General features: G+C 36.9%; 1 protein-coding gene across 2 annotated transcripts in view; it reads right to left on the reverse strand.

Annotated features, from left to right (window-relative positions):
* LOC124551051 (zinc finger and SCAN domain-containing protein 31-like) overlaps positions 1-18,780 on the reverse strand; it is an 80,327-nt gene that overhangs the window by 52,985 nt on the left and 8,562 nt on the right. For both annotated transcript variants that reach the window (XM_047125922.1, XM_047125921.1), the window contains exons 4-5: positions 6,159-6,221; positions 3,424-3,492 (exon numbers count right to left, since the gene is read on the reverse strand). In XM_047125922.1, the coding sequence (XP_046981878.1) occupies positions 3,424-3,492; positions 6,159-6,221 (132 nt within the window). The remainder of the gene's footprint in view (positions 1-3,423; positions 3,493-6,158; positions 6,222-18,780) is intronic.

Raw genomic sequence — 18,780 nt, forward strand, 5'->3', positions numbered from 1 at the left:
TGGGATAAATTTAGCTGAAATATATTTTTTTTCATTGTTGCAAGGCTGCAATACTCATTACATTTTTGCACATCTTGGAAGGTTAAGTAATACCTCATATATTTCACATTTCTCCTTTGAAGTGAAGACAGTTAAAGCCCTCATTACCACCCCCACCATCAACAGGTCGAGGGCAGCAAAGAGGTAAAGATTTTAATATAAGTAGTTTTCATTGAAATGTCAAATTACTTTCAAGGAACATAAAAAGGTAGTATGAAATTGGGACAGTACTATAAATTTATATTAAAAAGACACTCATCATGCTCCCAGGATCACCTGTCTCAAATAATATGGCTGGTGTGACACTCTTAATTGCTCATTTTTAAGCTGTACATCCATCTTTAAATTGCTTACTCTTTTTTTCTTTTTTGACTCGCCTATAACAGAGCAGTGGGATGTACTCTTAGCCATACACATGCTCGGTAGAAAAAAATCTACATCAGTTTCCTTCCCAGCTGCCTTTATGTATATTATTCTGCGTTTCATATTTTCCATTCTTTCTTTCTGTCTTTTTCCGAAAGGAAGTACAGCTTGTGCTCCATGCTCATTTTCTTCCTTTTACGTAAATTTGTCCTCTGGAGATGAGAGGTCACCAAACCTGCTTTTCCTATGGTTTCCAAATACCAAACGAGAGAACGATACAAAAATCGGTCACGGGGCGGCAGTAAGGATTGAAGCAGAGCCAAAGGCTGAGTAGTCTCATGTACTATTATTTATGCTTGAGAACAGCTGACACTAACTGTATATGGTGGGCTACTTGAAACTGCACACACAACAGTCTTTACAGCTAACTTCAATGTTAATTAACTCAGAAATGGTGTAGCATATAAAATTTTTTAACAATATTTCTAACCACAACCTACCCTGGAACACCCTTACAAGCTTTTCACACAATATCTCACCCTCAATATCGTCCTATGAAATTTCAGGTGAACTGCCAGATATCTGCAACTTGGTGCAATGACATATACCTGAAGGTGGCTAGAAGACAGTGCTGAAATATTGTGGCAGCTTGTTATGCACACACACAGCAGTACCCAAAACTTCACGGAACACAGGTCACATGAGGTGTCCACAATCCACAGGTCTGAATACTGCCTAGCCACTGTGGTCTGTCTTAAAAACGCAATTTCAGACCTGCAGTTATCTTCCAGTATCTTTACAAGAACTGGAAGAATTTCTTTGTAAGGAACCACCGTGAGGACACAGCATAGGCATACGAACAACATGTTTGTACCAGCTAATCACAGTTGCAACTACATGCAATGACGGTACAAATCCCATCAACCACTGTGAGGAGACAGCGCAGCCATACGAATGACATGTTTGTCACAGTTGCAACTACATATTTTGATGGTAGAAAAATTGGCGTATTAAAAAGAGTCATACGTTCTCATGTCACCTATAATTTAATGTAGTGAACTCTCTCATGTGAAAGTAACTTATTTATAATACTTGTGTGTTATAAATGTTATCTAATATGTAGAGTGATAATTTTGTGGTTGTTAAGCTCTTATTTCAGAAGTTTACACAATGCAGAATGTACTGACACCCAAATAGTATCAGATGCAGATTGCAACACAAAAATACGAGTGTCCCATTGCAATTTGGGTCTTTTTGGAACCATTTCAGAACCACAATGAAACCATATCAAGATTTTTTGTCCTATGCCCACTGCCTAAGAATTACGACATGTAACTGTTTGTATTCTTATGTAATAGTAAGAATGCACAGGTAATTCTATACAATATTAAGTAATAAATTGGAAGCATCTGAATGTGGGCATATCGGAGAATGCTGAGGATACAATGGACAGATGAAGTCACAAATGTGGAAGTACTGCACCGCATGAGCAAAAATTTAAAAATTCTAAATACCATCAAGAAACGCAAATTCTAATACTTTGGCAACATAATGCACCATAATAAATATCACCAGTCCCCAGATGTGGTCCAGGACACAAAACATTATCCTAGCTAAAGAACCCAGGTTTGGGTTGAGAAAAGAATTGCTGTTCAGAAAAGTTATGGGCACACAGCAGAACACGCTAATGATCACCAGTTGCTTTGAAGATGAGGCACTTGAAGAATTGTGTACATTTATCAATCAGTTGAGGATCTGAGAATTCCCTGTTGCTCAAGTTAAACTTAATGGTAAAATCACAATGATTCTGGTTTGAAAAAGGAAGAAAGGTGAGGAACAGCTACACTTGAGACTACAAAAATTGTTACACTGGAGTTGTATGCAACATTAGGAAAACAAATGGATGTATTTAAACTGCTACGATGCACAAAAAAGAAAAAAAAAATGTGATCAGAGAAGGAAATAACATGAAAAGGAAACAATTCCTCTAAACTCAAAACACCAAAAGTTAAAGTAAAATAATTTTTTTGTTTCCTCAGACACACTGGTTTAATGTTTTATTAATAATCACCCACAGAACAGCCCACTGTAAAGGGCTCCTATTAACACTGGGGCCTTATATGACAACAGAAATTGTGTGTGTCATTTTCAAGAACTCTGAGGGCAGTACAGGTGCCCCTACATTACATTAGGCGACTGTTGCGTTATTTCGTCCTCTCCCATAGAGCCACCTACAAGATGTGAGTTCAAACACTATTGTTAAAACCTATGAGCATACCAAGCATCTATTTAATTTTTAGGTATTTATTCCTTCGCAATTATACACTTGTTACTATTGCTCAGGCACAATATTACAAAACAGCAGTGCACCAGTGAAATCCATAATTACTGATAATAAAAGGGTATTTTTTTTTAAATCTAACAATGCTGGCTGAGCCGGCTCGGCACCGGCACAAATTGACAGATGCAAATGGAGAGCGGCTCCTACCAAACAGGACAGTTGTGAAAGTAATACTGAGGTAACAGTAATTAAGATTCCTACAGGATATCAACTAGGGAGATTATTCCTAATGTTGCATGCAATATTCTCTTTTAAGATGATCTGTTGAAAGGTGAATTTTACTGAAGTTTGTCACCTATTAAATCAACCTTTCTAATCTAAACCTGTTTTCGCCATTACAGTCGCTATTGTTAATAGTCATCATCTAGATTCTTCAGCTACAGTTAACAACGGTAAGAATGAACACAAGATTTAGTAATAACACTGATGATAACAGCAGTTTTCAGTACAGGAAAATTTAGAACTTCGTGAGTAAGACAGTTACAAACCTCATGAAATCTAGTAACTTGTCTCTCACTTTTTGAACAAGTCTTACACACATACATTAATTTGCAGTATATTATCTTTTTTTTGTGCTGGCACAATTTAAAAAAGGAACATCAATACAAGACACACCATGTAATTAAAAGCTGAGTAAAATGCTACCACACATGTGGAAAAGAATAGATAGTAATACTTACAATGTTCTCTTCTTTTATGAAGATCTGTTCAATTTCTTCCAGTGATTGCTGGTAGGGGTCAGTCAATATCTGCAGGTAAGGAAACAGAATGGGTTCAGACAGACACCCAAAATAAAAATAAAAAATTACATGCACAATAGTAATTTATTATACTATTCTGCACATAACAAGACCTTATTTCTCAGGGTTGAGACTTGAACTTCAGTTCACATATTAAGCAAGCTGTACATCCACTAAGACTGATACACAAAAAGAATGGTTAATTTTCTGACACACACACACAAAAAAAAAAAGCCATAAAACTTGTTAGCTTCCAGCATTGATTCTTTCTAGAGCTAGAGTACAAATACACATACAGTACATATTGTACATTGGGCACACAATGTCAGGAGAGCAGTTCAGCACTTTTAATGAGTCTTGCCTCCTCAGAACTTTCATACTTCAATTGGTTATTCGATTCCGCATAAATTTCGGCCTGACGTGGGTTAATTTTTATATTTAAACTATACAATACACATTTACAGATAATTTTGTATATATTTGATCACCAGCACACCATTTTATTTTTCATATCGATCCATTTAGCAACATTAGTCTTCAGCCACAAAAATTAGTAATCACAAATGTTAAACTAAATGAGTCAAAAAGCACTTTACAGTGAAACTAATATTATTATGCTTCAGTTTTTATGCAAACAAAATTTGTTTTTTTATTTTTCTAGTTTTATTACCAATAATTCAACTGACAATTATACAATGACAAGAAGCCGATAATTTTTATATTGTCCAAATTTGCAACCTTCATTATTAATTATTAGGTACATAAATATCTATATACATAATTATATCTAAAAACAAAGATGATGTGACTTACCAAACGAAAGCGCTGGCATGTTGATAGACACACAAACAAACACAAACATACACACAAGTATGTTTGTGTTTGTTTGTGTGTCTATCAACATGCCAGCACTTTCGTTTGGTAAGTCACATCATCTTTGTTTTTAGATATATTTTTCCCACCTGGAATGTTTCCCTCTATTATATTTATATACATAATTACTTCCAGAAAACATTTTGAAAATTATACCTGAAAAATAATTTCAATTAAGACAATCATACTAAAATTCATTTGAAATACATCCTGCTCTAGAAGGATCTGGATGCTATGTATGTAATACTTATAGAAAAAGTTCTTTGTGTTGTGTTGAAATGTTGCACAATGCATTCACTTAAATAGTGGTGTTGTAGAAAGTGTCAAGAATTTAGGAATAAATACTGACAATGTCATAAAGCAACAATATTCCTTGTGGGCAAGTGCGTATCTGAGAAAAGGGAGGTGGGAGGGGGGAGGGGGGGGGATGTGGGTGACGATCCATGGGGATTATGATGTCCGACCCTCCCAAATAACTCTTTAGTAAAAACATTTATGTTCATATCAACCTCAGTTTCCAAATTTCTCAGCTGATTTTTGAAGAATAGAGCAGCATGAGAATTAAAGGTCTTGAAAACAGAAAGGAATTCTATAAAATTAAATTTATGTTTAACACAGAAACAACATACGAGTCTTCAGGTAGCACTTGACTCAGCACCAGAGTAACACGAAGTAAGGCAATTACGATGTAATTTGTGACTGGACAGAGCATTTCTAGACAGAGAGGACGCAATTGTAGGGGATCACTATAGGGAGAAGCAATGGAATGTTAGTAACTAGTCTCTGTAAACACTGCAGGGGAACACTGGAAGTAAAACTGAAATCAAGCAAAAGAAACTCCGGGATGGAATATCAACTGGATAGATGTAGACGCAACTTTAGGTGTGCCCCAGGGAAGTGTGTTGGGACATTTGCTATTCATGTTGTACATTAATGATCTGGCAGAAAATATTGATAGTACCTTCAGACTTTTGTGGATGATGCAGTTATTTTAAATTAAGCACTAACTGAAAACACCTGCGAAAATATTCTGTCAGATATCAATATGAATTCAAAGCAATGTAAAAGAGAGACTGTTTAACAGCATCAGTGTGTCCCATCTAAGAATATCGCTAAAGCGTGTGGAACCAATTTCAAACAGGAATAACTGAGGTTATTGAAGGTATACAAGGAGGAGCAGAACAAATGGTCATAGGTTTATTTGATCAACAGGAGAGCTTCACAGGTTTGTATGTTTCATAATTATCAGCATTAATAGGCCAGCATGAGACTTGTTTTGGTATTAGTATACTTTACAGCAATGCCGGCTGCTGTCAATGTATAACTTTATTCATGCCACATCCCAAAAGAATCTTCTCCATTATGGGAACACTCAACATGATGTGCGAGTGAAATGAATGAAACTGAGGCACTGCCATACTTCTGCTCAGCTTTTGATTAAAGTTCAAAAGGTTTTAAGTAGCAAAGTAGCATATCTCTGAATTTATATTCTTAGTGTTATCTTTTCACAAATAACATAACTAATAGGCCAACAACTTATTATCCTTTATGGAACTTCAATTCTGCATACAGTTACTTACAAAGGTACAAACAAACAAGCAAACACACACACACACACACACACACACACACACACACACACACACACACAGCAGTAGCCATGTGTACATCCATACACCTACTTTTTACCTGTGCACAAAGATTTGTTGGGGAGACAATGGACTGAATATTTTAATGATGGCTGCACAAAAAGAAATACACCAATGAAAAGCCACAATGAATATTTCCATTAATATACTTACTGGTTCCTCTTTGATTTCTATCTCGCCAGACAGTGCGTGTGGCGCTTCCTCTCCTGTAGATGCCTGTGAGCAGATAACAGGCCCGACACATTAGCACAACATTAGAGAGAAGAGCAACGGTCAATTGAAAGAACTGTCATTTATTAATTCATTTCACACATTGTTTAGCATAAATCACATAATAAAACACAGGCTTTAGGCATTTGTAATAAATCAAGTTGTACATTAATAGGCACAAACAGCATCTGCAGCTCATTTCCACAACGTATACTAACAACAAATTATGACTAGTGCTAATGTACTCACACGGACAGCTCTGGGTACTACTTCTAGATTATTTTAAGTGTTCATATTAGGAGAAAAACAGCAACTGCAAAAACTGCCACTGCTTGTTCCATTATAGCACTCAGCTATTGGTTTCATACAATACTGCAAACAAAATAATTACTTTACACAGAACACTGTCAGCTGGCTATATACTCGCAAACTCAGTGTCTGTGTAACACAATGCAATATTCTGATACGTATCCCTTACTCTGCTTTTCAAGTTATGAGGTTTCCAATCTGATTTCTACTAGCAACCTGTTATAAACCTTTGCATCAGAGTATAAAACTCCATTCTGAGCCCTACAGAGGAATGAATAGTTTATGTGGAAGTCATTTTATCACTACTATTGTTGTAGTGAATTGCAGAATTCATCCTAAATTCACCCTTGTCATTAAGTACAGATACCACTCCGAAGTAATTTATCATCATGTAAGTGTAACAATCACAAGTTCTCTTATGTTTCTCAACTTTAGACAATATTCTTATTGCACGCTTGCGTATACTGAAAACCTCTTTCAACTTAATTGCAATACCCAGAAAATTATGCTGTAAGACAATACTAAGTAAAAGCATGCTAGTGCAGCTCAACACACTTAAAAGGATTTCTGGGTGCAAAGAATGCAGAATTGAGCTTTTATCCTTGAAATAGTGCCGCTTCAGTTTATTATGCATCTGGATGCCTAGCAACTTCACACACGGAGTCTCACCTGCTGTATAACAGTGAGCCACATTTGTTTGGTGTTATATAAAAAGAATTTTTATGAGATTCGAGGTTACGCTGTTGGTCGTACACTAATTGCATGCCACCTCCATTATTCTCCTGCCTACATCCAGTATGGGTAAGTTTGGGCCTTGTGTCAACATCAAATGTTACTGAAATGTTAAAAATTTAGAAAACAATGAACACAATAAGGAGGCACTATCATGAAATGGTGGCTAAAGTCTATTGAAAATGCACAACACGAAATGTTATTCAAATTATGTGTAAGGGCAGTCAGGAACTATTAATTTGGTAGAAGTAGGAGGGGCACAAGGAACTATTTTTAGGAGCAAGGAAAGAGCAGAAACGTCTAAAACATGTTATCAAGAACAATGCAAGAAACAAGAATACAGATTATGATGGTTATAAATGGACTAAACAGCATAGTAATATGTTCCTCAACCCTCAGGAAATTCAACTAAAATTGTAATACCAAAAGAGAAAATGTAACAGTCTATTTCAGTGCTATTGACCTTGCCATCATGGCTAACATCTGTACTGTGTTATTAAAATGAAGCACTCGAAGGAGAACTTAGGGGGAGGGGAAGAAAGGGGGGGGGGGGGGGGTGCAGCGTGGAAGCAGCTCAGCAAAAGGACCCCAGCGAAGAACAACATCTAAGGCAAGAAGCGTGCACACCTTACGGTGACACCAGTGCACGATGTACTAACAGGGATCTCAAAAGTACTGACCTTTTCTACCTAAAAATGGGTGAGAAATATTATTTGCAGGAACTAAAATGGTCATCAGGTTAGAACACTAGAAATGTACACTTAAGTGTCTCATTATGGGGCCAAAACATAGCTGGAGACCTCTTGAGAACCTTGATGTGGTGAGAGCAACGGCTTGCACATCCATCCTCACAACAGTAACTTAAAAGGGCACTACATTTTTTCTGAAATATCCAGTTTCCTCTTAACAAATGCAGTATTCATTCACTCATTCACTAACTACAGTACCATCTTTGAGTACTATGAGTTGGAAGGTGTTCAGGTCAGTGGTGATACAGAAAAACCTCAAGGAGGGGGGCGCGAAAAATATCTTGAGCTACCTTTACTTTTACCGTAAAAAAAAAAAAAAAAAAAAAAAAAAACTTTTACCATAGTAAAAAATAATTTACTTTTACTGTAATAAAAAATAATCAAGTCACATGCAAAGTTTACGAAAGTTTAATCTAAACTGATTATATAGATAGACAAGACAAAGCCATATTATGATATAAAAAAGTTACAATTGTGATCTTCTTCCTTAAATGATGAATTCTATGTACCTATTCTTCCTGGTAAATTGATTAATTACATCGTCAATAGGACAATCAATGTCAGGACGAGTGTTCAATAGAGCTAAGCCATTAAGTCAATCCTCTTCCATTGTCGACCTCAGCCACGTCTTTGTATGCTGCAATACTGAAAAACTTATTTCTGCTGTAGCAATAGATGCAGTTAGACAAGCAAATATTTTGTACAGCCTGTGCAAAGTAGGACAGTCAGATCTAGGACAAACAGACAATGCTTGCATAACAGAATCACAATCATTAAGGACGTTTATGCTTCTGAATGTAAACTAGCTTCCTCTTCAGCAAATAGTCCATATTTGTAACGCATCTATCGAAGGTTCTCTGTACAAGAAAACAGTAGAATATTCGCGACTTTTCTTGAACAATTGCCACACAGAATAACATATCGAGATCACTACAATGGCCGCGACTTTGCTCGTAGGTATGTGTTAGCTATCTATGTGCCAGACAGAAATGTATAAAATATGATGACGTGGACATGCGTGCTACGTAGGGAAGTACAACTACTCGATAACTCGATTCAGTTGAGTTGACTGATGAAAAAAAATGAATGAATAGCGTGCGGGCTGGCTGACGGGGCCGGTGCAGATGGCAATGCGGGCAGCCCCGAAAGCAGGGGTGCGCACACTACGTGCCCCCATATGTATCCACCACTGGTTTGGGTTCAGTTTTCAACTTGACTCAGATGAGTGTAACGCGTGTGAAGGGTAAACATAAAATATTAATTACTGTTGCAAAAAATGAAACATGTGGTCTTTAGCCTGTAAACTGGTCTGACACAGCTCTCCAAGCTATTATCCCACAGAAACCTTTTCACCTTCGCATAGCTATGGCAACATATGACCCTGCTTACTGTAGTGAATTCTTGGTTTCCCTCTACAATGTTCATCTCCCCCCTTCCCCCATTTATCTCACTTACCAATCTCAGTACCACCTCACTAATTACCTCCCCACCTAATGGTCAGCATTCTTCTGCAGCTCCAACTTTCAAAAGCTTCTTTTCTCCTCTCGTCTGGACTGTTTATCGTCCACACTTCACTTCCATACAAGGCTACACTGCAAAGATCTCCACACAATACTTAACACTAATTTACTTTCCACGTTATCAAACTTCTCTTTTTTTGGAACTGTTTTCCTTGCTATGCCAGTCTGCATATTACATCTTCCCTACTTTGGCCATCATTACAAATAAAAGTTAACAAATAAAGTTTTTAGTTAACTTCTTGTTTGTTAACAGGTACATGTCTGCAGCCCAGGTACACTTTAGTGTCGCTGTGCCAGAGTACCAAAGGACATGTGGCGTACCTGCTACACTGGGGATAAAAGACACTGTCACAAAAATGAAAACAAACTGGAAGTTAATCATCTTTTCGTAACATTAATGTGCAGTTTGGTGGAGGTAACTCAGTATTTTCAGAATAATAATTAACATCGCCATCTTATCTTGCTGTTGATGCTCCACTGCAGATACTGTTTCGTGGAAGTTTGTAAAGCGAAAATGAGCAGGAGAACTGCACAGTTCTCAATAAGAGTGTAGACAGTTCTTGTTTCAGATGTGCTATTTATTATGTCACAGAGTCCTCATCAAGATCTTACACTGTACTACACTTTTCCTCATGGGCCTTATATACAGTCACTGGCAGTCAGAACACCATCATGTATTGTAATTTTCTTAATAACTATTGCAGAAGTTGTTCACTATTACAGAAAATGTTATCGTTCAGTGATTACAGTTGAATTACATAAAATACTATACAATGTCAAATACACATCTGTCTTTTTCATGGAAAAATAAGTGAAATGATTTGAATAAATAATGCTGATTACATTGTTGTTAACTGTTCTATAACTACCCCATCCCAGATCTTCCTAACATGTTTCTGGTTTCAAATATGCGTACATTTTTTTTTATATGAATAGAATTTCAATAAATATTAGAATGGTCCAAATAATCGCTTTGGTTATATCATCAATAAGATTTTGTTTTATGTGTTTCAGTAATTATGTTGTGATGATTACCAATTGCATATTAAGCTGACTTTTTAGTATGTTAATCCGAGTAGTTACAGGTTTCAAACATTATAAAATCAGTATGTTTGGTGTATGTTTTATTATTTGATTGTTCATAACAGAATGCTTCTAACTGTAACCAAACAAATTGATTATATGTTCCCTGCAGTGGATGGATGCAAGACTGATGAGAAACTTGACATGATGTTACTGAAAATTATATTTCATTGTTCAAAAGTGAAATTACCTACATGGATCCTACCTAATGATGTAACAGTTAATTAAGCAACCTGAATCAGATCGTTTTGCATGAAAGGTAAGCTAAATCAGTTCTCGGAATCATATGAAGAATGAGCTGTTACATTCAAATGCCACCAGAGGAACTGAGAGAGAATAGCACAACGCACTGATAAAGCAGTGTGTTGTGCAGTAACTTTTTTTCAGCAGGAGCAAAAATGCTGCAGCTCTGTAAGGTCAATCCATATGACTTCTTTAGTGCTGGATTGTCGTGACTCAGCTGTGACATTTCTGCAGCTGCCGAAAATGAATTACCACACAACACTTCTTTGTGAACATTGTGTGACAGTTGATTTGGATGCCCTAGTGGCCTTTGTGGTGCTGTGGTTAAGGGACTCCAATGTGCACCACAACTGCAAACACGTTCCTGCATTAAGTAATTTTATTTTTTCACGATAACACTAAAACTTTATGACTACCACTCATACACTGTCATGGGGCACCTCATACACACTATCAGATGAACTCACAGGCAAGTGTCTCATGACCAATATGTGGTTGATAGAGTACAATGACTTCTTTGTGAGAGGCTCTGAGAGGTGTCTGCTGTGCCTTATGGGTCACTCATCAACCCACAGTTTATTGTTGGCTGTGGTATTTTGTCAATCCATAACAAGAAGTCAAAACTCAATACTTCAGATATCACTACAGGTGAGAGTCCGACACTCTCTTTCCCCCTGTACTTATTTCCTTATCCAACATCTCAGCACTCAAATATACAACTATTAAAAAAAATTGTCAATCTGTATAATTCTACCTGGTAGGAACTGTCAAAAATGCCCCAAGTCAACTATAATGTAACTGACAGTGTGTCAATGATGTTAACCTCCCTTCATAAAAACCATGTTGCAGCTGTGTAATACTCCAGCAATAATCCAAGATTAAATAGCCATCAAGGCAATGAGTTTTCTCTCATTTTTCATTCTATGTCAATCAAAAAAATAAACTATGTCAATCAAAAAAATAAACACCATTCGCGATCTGGACCGATTTTCTTTTTGTCGCATTATGATACAATATTGCCGATATTACAAATATGACTTCAGCAATTATTACATATATTCATATGCTTTTTTATGTTGAAATGTAATTAATGATTTTGTATGAAATATAAATATTTGTTGTAGTGGCAAAAGATATGAATTAGAGCGGATGGCGCTATCTAAATTTTCTGTATTTACATAAAGTGGCACGAAAATTTATCTAGTTAGCAAATTACCACTGACTACCATATAATACCCCACTGGTTGCCTCCAACTTGATAGAGACACATTACCAGCATACTGTGAACAAGCACAGCACGTGAATGGCTTTCATAAAATGTAGAGCCCTTCTTTATGGAGATTGGGTAGGGAAAATGACACACAACCATAACTTGGCAATGCCTGGAACACTTTCAGCAAAATCTGATAAATGTATGACTTATTATCTGGTGAAACATGATGTTAGGATAAGACAACCCCTGCACCCTTAGGAGTGAGGTGGGAGGGCAAGTGTGGAGGAGAAGGTGTTGACACAAAAATAATCAAAGTGAGGTACACTACACTTTTTGTGGTTGCTTGTATGATCAGTGACAGCACTGATGACATTCAGTGACAACTGGAAAGCACAACTCGAGAACACCTGAAGCCACCAAATTTGTTACACATGGCTTAATATCTGGAAAAAAAAACATTAAGAGACTTACACAATCAAAGAACTATTAGGAAAGGTGATGAGTATGTTGGAATGACATGAAAGCATAGTTTCCAAAGGCAAGGAGAAACTTCAACCAAATTTAGTACACAGGTCTTGGGGAGTGATACGTCCACAAGGGAAAAAAGATACTGTCAGAATAATGCAATTCTTGCAGCTCTATTTGTGGGGATGGGATGGGAATGTAGTGACATATCAGTGTAACTCTGGAACACTAGGAGCTACTGGAATAAAACTTAGTAAATATATGCCCTAATAGATGGAAACGTTCTGTTGGAGAAAGACATAACCGACAGGGAGGAAATTGTGATACCGGTCATCAGCTTTGACCAGTGACATAGTGAACATGTGACAAACAACATTAAGAACATGGTGACTATAATGTCACTGCAAAGGCAATACATTCAAACTTAAAACAGACAGGCAGTTTCAATACTCATAACTGACTAAATTGAGAAACGTGTATTACTAATGGATGTAATCTAGTGCACTAGTGGATAGTATTTGTGCAACAGATACACATGAAAGAGATGAGAACCTTTACTCATGTGCTGTCTATTTAATCAAGTGTGGTGTGAAGCCCGACACTTGCGATAAGTAACTAACTTTGTCTATCAAGTATAAATGGTGACTGTTTTAATTTGTGATAACTAAATATCTCGAAAATGAAACACTGAATGAAAAAATAAATAAATAAATAAATAAAATAAAATAAATTCTAGATGAGAAGTTCATATTTGTAAAGAGGACATTGGTCTGTGCTACAACTGGCCACCACATAACCAGCCACCCCCGTGGTCAACTTCATATTTTCAAGTGGGAATCCCCCACCCCCTTTATTGCATATTCAGATTCTATGCCAAGAAATAAGAGGGTGGTTTGAAAAGTTCTCGGAATCACCACAAGAGGTCAGCACTAGCACAATGAGTTGTTCATGTGATATTCATTGGACTGTTGTCTGTAAACACACGCCACATCAGTGCTCCTGGAAGAGAGCTGTGGTGGTATGGCTCTGTTGTTGTTACCACATAGTGATTTGCGAAGATAAAAAAAAATTGTGACTCGAGCAATGATTAAGCACTTCATAAAGAAAGGTATGAAAGCGGAGGACATACATGCCGATTTCCAGAATACAATGGGGTATTCTTCTCATTCATATTCAACTGTTGCCAAGTTGACACATGAATTCAAATTTGGTTGGGAGAGCTTGGATGATGATCTGTACAGTGTTTGGCAAAGATGTGTCACTGCTCCAGAAATCATTGCAAAAGTGCACAAAATGGTCGTGGAGGATCGCCGATTGAAAGTGTGTGAAATTGCTCCCGCTTGCCAGATGTCATCTGAAAGGGTATATCATATTTCAAAAGAAAAATTAGAAATTATCTGCAAGGTGGGTGTTGCAACTCTTGACGCTGGATCAAAAATACATGAGAATGGACATACCAGAACAATATTTGGCCCCTTTTAGAAGAAATGAACAAGATTTTTTGCACCGGTTGTGAAGTTCGCCTGCTTTATTTCTTTCCTGATGGTGTCAATGTACTGCATTGTTATACTGGCCGAAAAATAGGAGGTGGAAGTTCAACACTGACTACTATAAATGATGTAGAGGACAGGTGCACAGTAGCGTTTCACAGTTCTTTACTTTCACTGTCCACAACCCCCCAATATACACAGCTAATATGGCCAGTTAACTATTGGCAAATTTTAATAAGCCTCACTAATAGGTTGCAGGCAAACATCAGCATCCTGCTACAATAGTTTGCTGTTAAATATCTATGAGCAGAAAAACGGTCAAACGGCTCTGAGCACTATGGGACTTAACATCTATGGTCATCAGTCCCCTAGAACTTAGAACTACTTAAACCTAACTAACCTAAGGACAGCACACAACACCCAGCCATCACGAGGCAGAGAAAATCCCTGACCCCGCCGGGAATCGAACCCGGGAACCCGGGCGTGGGAAGCGAGAACGCTACCGCACGACCACGAGATGCGGGCTATGAGCAGAAAAAATCTAACCGTGCAGTGCTTGCAGAATAATATGGTATGTATTGAACAGACACTGTCATTGTTTTAATACATGGCCTAACTGTGTTACACTTATTTCACAGTTAAGTTGATGCATTATTATTGTTCTAATCAACAGAAGTTTCTTGTCTGAAACTCGGCCGTGGACTGACTGTCTTGGGACTAAAAACCGGGCCTTTATATATCATCACAATAATAGGTACTGAAACTATACACTGTTCGATGTTAAAGTTACAGAAATTACAATTAAAACATACTTCATTCAATCACCTAAATGAATGGAAAAATTCTTCCTTTTTAACAGTTTCTTCTACTACTAGGTTTAAGCTGAATTATTTGTTTAAATGATGAAATTAACAGATATAGTTATACAAACAATACTTTTGACGAAACTGGAATTAATTAAAAGCTGGCTTTCCTAACAGGTTTCCGAATAGAGCCAAATAAATATCTTAAAAAGCCTAGTGATTCTTTTTCCAAATGTTTATCTTTATTACAGAATTTACATCAGTTTATAAGTCAACAATAGAATTTAAGTTGCAAAACAATTACTGATTTAACCCTATAACAAAAGATACTAACTAGGAATAATCAAAATGAATTAGCAAATTAATTACATACACAAAACTAAGCACAAAATTAGATCTGGTGCTATATCCTTTAAAACTGAAGACCAAACTTTCTCTTTTATGAAAATGCAGATTATACTCACAAATGTTAATAGTAATTAGTCAAAAATGAAAAAACGAATTTAAGGAGGCAGCTAGCTTCGTCGCATTGTTTGTGCCCACAGATGAAACTTGGGTGCCTACTCGACCCAGAGACGAAACAACAGTCAAAGCAGTGGAAACATGCTGATTCTCCACCATCAAAGAAAGCAAAGACAATTTCTTTGGTGGGAAAGGTCATGGCATCAGTGTTCTGGGATGCAAAGGGGATTCTGTTTGTAGAGTATCTCCCCACTGGGCAAACTATTACTGGAGAATACTATGCTAACCTCCTGGACAAATTGCAACAAAAGATACATGAAGAAAAGCCAGGTTAGGCAAGGAAGAAAGTCATCTTCCATCAAGACAATGCACGCCTGCACACATGTGCAGCCACCATGGCAAAATTACACGAACTAAGGTATGAATTGTTGCCACACCCGACTTATTCACTTGATATGGCTTGATTCCATCTCTTCCCAAAACTGAAAATTTTTCTTTGTGGACGAAGATTCACTGCAAAAGAAGAATTGACAGACGGAGTTGACAACTATTTTGCAGGCATGGAGGAAACTCATTTTCAAGATGGGATCAAGGCACTGGACCATCATTTGACAAAGCACATTAATCTACAAGGAGACTACATTGAAAAATTTAAAAAGTTTCAGTGATGTAAGTATTTTTTTTTTTTTTTTGTTTGGTTCCAAGAACTTTTCAATCCACCCTCATATGTGTGATTTACTCAAACAACTGTTTCCCATTTGTGGTAGAGGGCACTGTAATCGGAGAATATCAGGTGTGTCTGTTATCATGATTAAGAACTGATGCATTTGATTCTACATTTCATGTTGTAAATGAAAACCTGGGTGTTCGAACAGTTGACATTTATGTTTTAAATTTACTTCGGCATTTCAAATTTGAGTGTCACTCCTTCCATGTACCTAGGCAGAACCCCCATTTAAGGAAAACATATCTGAGTCCACAGCGATTCATTAAAACGGAGGTTCTCTATCTGAAAGAAACACACACACACACACAGTGTAACTAAATCCCTTTACAGTCTCTAAGGATGGGTTCCTTACACCAAAACAAGGTAAAAATGTCCGGTCAACTTGAGTTCTACAGTGCACATCTTAAAAGAGCACTTGTTCACCTCCAATATTGTGACACACAGCTCTTCTACTAGAAGCTCTTTGTTTTCCATATATTGGGAGGAGCTTGTATGTACCAAAACAAGGGAAAAAAATGTTGAAACTTGAGCTCTAAAATGTATGACTTATGAGCTATGAGGACTTTTTCACCTTTGCCACTGTGAAACATCTCGTGCTCGTAGCCCTTAGGGTAAGCACCTTAGATGCCATGTTTACTACACATTTTTTTCTTGATTTGGTATATACTACCTCCTTCCAAAATATTGAAAGAAAAGTATCTGCAGTAGAAGAGGTCCACTGTCAGAGGTATCAAATTGATATTAGCTTATAACTTTTGACTTGGTCATTTCTGGACCAGGGTTCCTCATCTCAAATTGATACAATCACCCTTCTCCATCATCCCTCATGCCTGAAAGTTTGTAACATAATCAGTGACTCCCGTGTGTGCATGTGTGTTTTAGGGAAGTCATAGTACTCAAAGGGCTGAGAGATGCTGCAAAGGGGAAAGAGAGAAGGATGAAGGGCAGGGGGGTGATGACTTTTAGGCAAATCACTAGGATGCTTGGAGCAATGTAGGAATTAGTAAAAAACACTGTTGAACTGATGACTTCATTAACATGGCAGACAGACGAGCCTCACGTAACAACCAACAGATGACATCAGTAATTGGTGAATTAATTCATATTAATATGAAAACAAAACCAAAGCAAAAACTGACAAACTGTTGGTAGCTCCACAGGAATAAGTGATTTTGGATGGAAATTTTCTTGTTATTAATACCTCAAATCACATTAGAAACTTCACGATATCAGGGCACAATAGAAATCACTTTACACTGCCCATCAGTCCATCACAACAACCAAAAAAATGTTGTAAGCCAATTGCATCACAGTTCACTTCACTAGACCTGTGATTTCAATCAAACTTCATACATACATGACACTACTGGCAAAACAAATAGCTGGGATAAAACACTACTTGTGCCCATATGACTGGATTGGGGAGGTTAAGGGGGTAAAAAAATTACCTGGTGACAAATCCACATTATTTGAAATCACTGGCTGATGGATGACAGTATTGATAACACCTAACCTGACAGGGGACGGGTGGGGGTCCTACAAAATAAACTCTGGAACATCTGGAATGGTTTCACATAATTGTCAATTATAAAATCTGCTACAGTTGCAAAAATTATTCATTTCTAAAAAAGGATAGCATAACCTGGTTTTGGCACCTTTGTCCCATCTTCAGGTGCATCTGCATCATTCAATAAAAGCTCCCATCAAGATTGTTAACCATCACAAAAGCTAAACAAAATGAACAGTAATTCATTAGAAAAACACCCTATACGTACATTACAATGTGAGTCGGTAAATGATGCATAAACAGGTTAAAATATGTTAAAATGGTGGATCCCTGGTACAAGGCATGAAACAGCAGATACTCTTTGACCCTTGGGCTGTAAGAAAGCCTGTTACAGAGGAAGACCTACATAAAGGGATAAAGGTCCCTATTAAAATAGTTAGTTTTATAATGGGATGTTGAGCAATCAATGTTCTATATCTGATTCAACAGCAGTTTCCGCTCTTTTAAATCGATAGGGTATATTCTGTGTAAAGTAGGACATACTTATGATTTTTGAATGTTTAAAATTTGGTACTTTTTACATGTTGTTTGAAAAGGCTAGACTTTTATTGTATAGCAACAATGGTTTGTTGCCCATTATTGCTTTCCCTCCATAATTTGTAATCATTTTTATAAGGCCGTATGTTTTTCATGTAATTTTCAACTAATTGGCAGGTAAGAATTAGTATATCATTATTTACATTACAATGACATAGCTCAATGTCCTGCACCAACAGTACAAAATTGAAGCAGGCAAATTATATGTGAGGATAAATAATATAATACAACAGCATGAACCTCCATGTAACATGAGCTGCTTTCCTGTAATTAAGTTATTATATTAAGATGAATGTAAGAGCTAAATTCACCTTGTTCAGTAATTTACTTCTTTGTGTGAAGGTCTTACTAATATCACTATTAAAATTTTCCCAATTTCAACCAACATTGTAAAAAAAAAAAAGGTTGGCCTTAACAACAGCAGAAAGGCAGAAAAGGAGGAGGGAAAAGTTAAAAAGTGAAGGAAAATATGAAGAATTTAAGAAGAAGCATCTGGATGAAGCTAGAAGAAGTCATCAGAAGCAGAAACAACAGATGAGTCAACATAAGCAATGACTGTTATTAGAAGGAAGAAGTGCTAAAACTAGGGTGAAAGTTAGAAAACACAGGGAAATATGGCCACCACATGTTCAATTAAGCAGCAAACTACCGCATAATGTATGTTT

The sequence above is a fragment of the Schistocerca americana genome, chromosome 9, assembly GCF_021461395.2.
Source record: "Schistocerca americana isolate TAMUIC-IGC-003095 chromosome 9, iqSchAmer2.1, whole genome shotgun sequence".
Classification (NCBI taxonomy): Eukaryota; Metazoa; Arthropoda; class Insecta; order Orthoptera; family Acrididae; genus Schistocerca; species Schistocerca americana.